Genomic DNA, 1,843 nt, shown 5'->3' with positions numbered 1-1,843 from the left:
CATAGGGACCAGGCTCTGGGGTCCCTATAGCCCCATAGGGACTGGCTGTGAGGGTCCCCATAGCCTGTATGGATTGGGGTCTCGGGGGTCCCCATGGTCCCATAAGGACTGGGCTCTGGGGGTCCCCATGGCCCCATAGGGACCAGGCTCTGGGGTCCCTGTAGCCCCATAGGGACTGGCTATGAGGGTCCCCATAGCCCCACAGGGACCGGTCTCTGGGGTCCCTATAATCCTATAGGGACTGGCTCTGGGGGTCCCCATGGCCCCATAGGGACCAGGCTCTCAGGGGTCCCCATAGTCCCATAAGGACTGGGCTCTGGGGGTCCCCATGGTGCCATAGGGCTGGGTCCCCACAGCCCCATATGGCCCAGACCTCACTCTCCTGATCCCAGCTCCTGCCCCATGTCACCATGGCCATGGTGGCGGGATGGGGGCAGCCCCCCCATGTACCATGGCCGAATCCTGCTCCAGCCTGCACCCAACATCACCCCTTCCCCCCAGTACCCCCCCCCCAGGTGACACTGCCTCTGGAAGGACCCCCTGGGGCAGGGATCCATCTAGTGGGAGACACTGGGTCCTGGCCAGGCATTTTGGGGTGCGGGGGGGGCGGGGAGAGCATCTGTGGGGTTCCCAACCCCTCCCCGGTCCCCCCATCACCGCAGACCCCACCGTGCCAAGATGGCGCCAGACGCCTGAGCTACCCCACCCCCGGCGGGGACCAGCCATGGAGACGGTCGTCATCGTGGCCATCGGGGTGCTGGCCACCATCTTCCTGGCATCCTTCGTGGCACTGGTGGTGGTCTGCCGGCAGCGGTACTGCCACCCCAAAGACCTCCGGCACCACTACGACACCAAGTGAGTGATCCCATGGGGGTGGCATCGTCCCTGTCCCCACCGGGTGAGGGGGGGTCAGGGAGGGACCCCGAACCCCATGGGCTGGGGACAATGCTGGGGACATGTCCACCATCATCAAGGGGATGATGCTGGGGACACATGCAGCATCATCAGGGTGTTGGGGGCAGGGGGGGAGCCTGAGGAGGTGGCCCCATCCCCAGGGATGTCCCCCATGTCCTCAACAGACCCATCGTGGACCTGATGGGGACCGCCGAGACACCCTCGGAGCCCTCGGAGCTGGAGCTGGACGATGTGGTCATCACCAACCCCCACATCGAGGCCATCCTGGAGAACGAGGACTGGGTCGAGGACGCCTCGTAAGTGTGTGTGTGTCCCCAGTGTGCCCCATGTCCCCCCCTCCACTGCTGACGACCTCCATGCAGTGCCAACCCCCCCATCACGGGATGCAGGTAGCGGAGATTTGGGGTTACCAAGCTATGGCCAGTCCCAAGAAGGGACAGTCCTCAAGCTGGTCTCTGGGTGGGAATGTCCCCAAGGGTCCGGGGGACACGGGGTGTGAGCAGGCAGGTGGGGGGGGACATGGGGGGCGAGGACAGGGGGGTCCGCCCAGATTCACGCCCTCCTCCTTCTCCCCAGGGGTCTGGTGTCCCACTGCATCGCCATCCTGAAGGTGAGTCCAGGGGGTGGCACTGGTGGCACTGGTGGCACCGAGTCGACCGTGTCCCCACTCCCGTTGTCCCCCAACCCCCCCACAGATCTGCCACACACTGACGGAGAAGCTGGTGGCCATGACCATGGGCTCGGGCGCCCGGGTGAAGTCACCCGCCAGCCTGGGTGACATCATCGTGGTGGCCAAACGCATCAGCCCCAGGTGACAGGGGGAGTCCCGGGGCTCGGGGGGGGGGATGGAGGGTGTCACCACAGTGTCCCCAGGGGTTAACGCCATCCCTGCCGGCAGGGTGGACGACGTGGTGAGATCCATGTACCC

General features: G+C 65.7%; 1 protein-coding gene across 1 annotated transcript in view; it reads left to right on the top strand.

Moving 5' to 3' along the window:
• Positions 1-724: 724 nt before the first annotated feature.
• The window catches only part of TMEM98 (transmembrane protein 98), a 14,265-nt gene continuing 13,146 nt past the window's right edge, over positions 725-1,843 (top strand). Inside the window, exons 1-5 of the mRNA XM_010561443.1 lie at positions 725-855; positions 1,080-1,211; positions 1,492-1,525; positions 1,611-1,726; positions 1,814-1,843. Coding sequence (XP_010559745.1) covers positions 725-855; positions 1,080-1,211; positions 1,492-1,525; positions 1,611-1,726; positions 1,814-1,843 — 443 coding nt within the window. The remainder of the gene's footprint in view (positions 856-1,079; positions 1,212-1,491; positions 1,526-1,610; positions 1,727-1,813) is intronic.

The sequence above is a fragment of the Haliaeetus leucocephalus genome, unplaced genomic scaffold, assembly GCF_000737465.1.
Source record: "Haliaeetus leucocephalus isolate CR32 unplaced genomic scaffold, Haliaeetus_leucocephalus-4.0 Scaffold144, whole genome shotgun sequence".
Classification (NCBI taxonomy): domain Eukaryota; kingdom Metazoa; phylum Chordata; class Aves; order Accipitriformes; family Accipitridae; genus Haliaeetus; species Haliaeetus leucocephalus.
The sequence above is the reverse complement of the archived record's forward strand: the minus strand, read 5'-3'. Positions and strand labels throughout refer to the sequence as shown.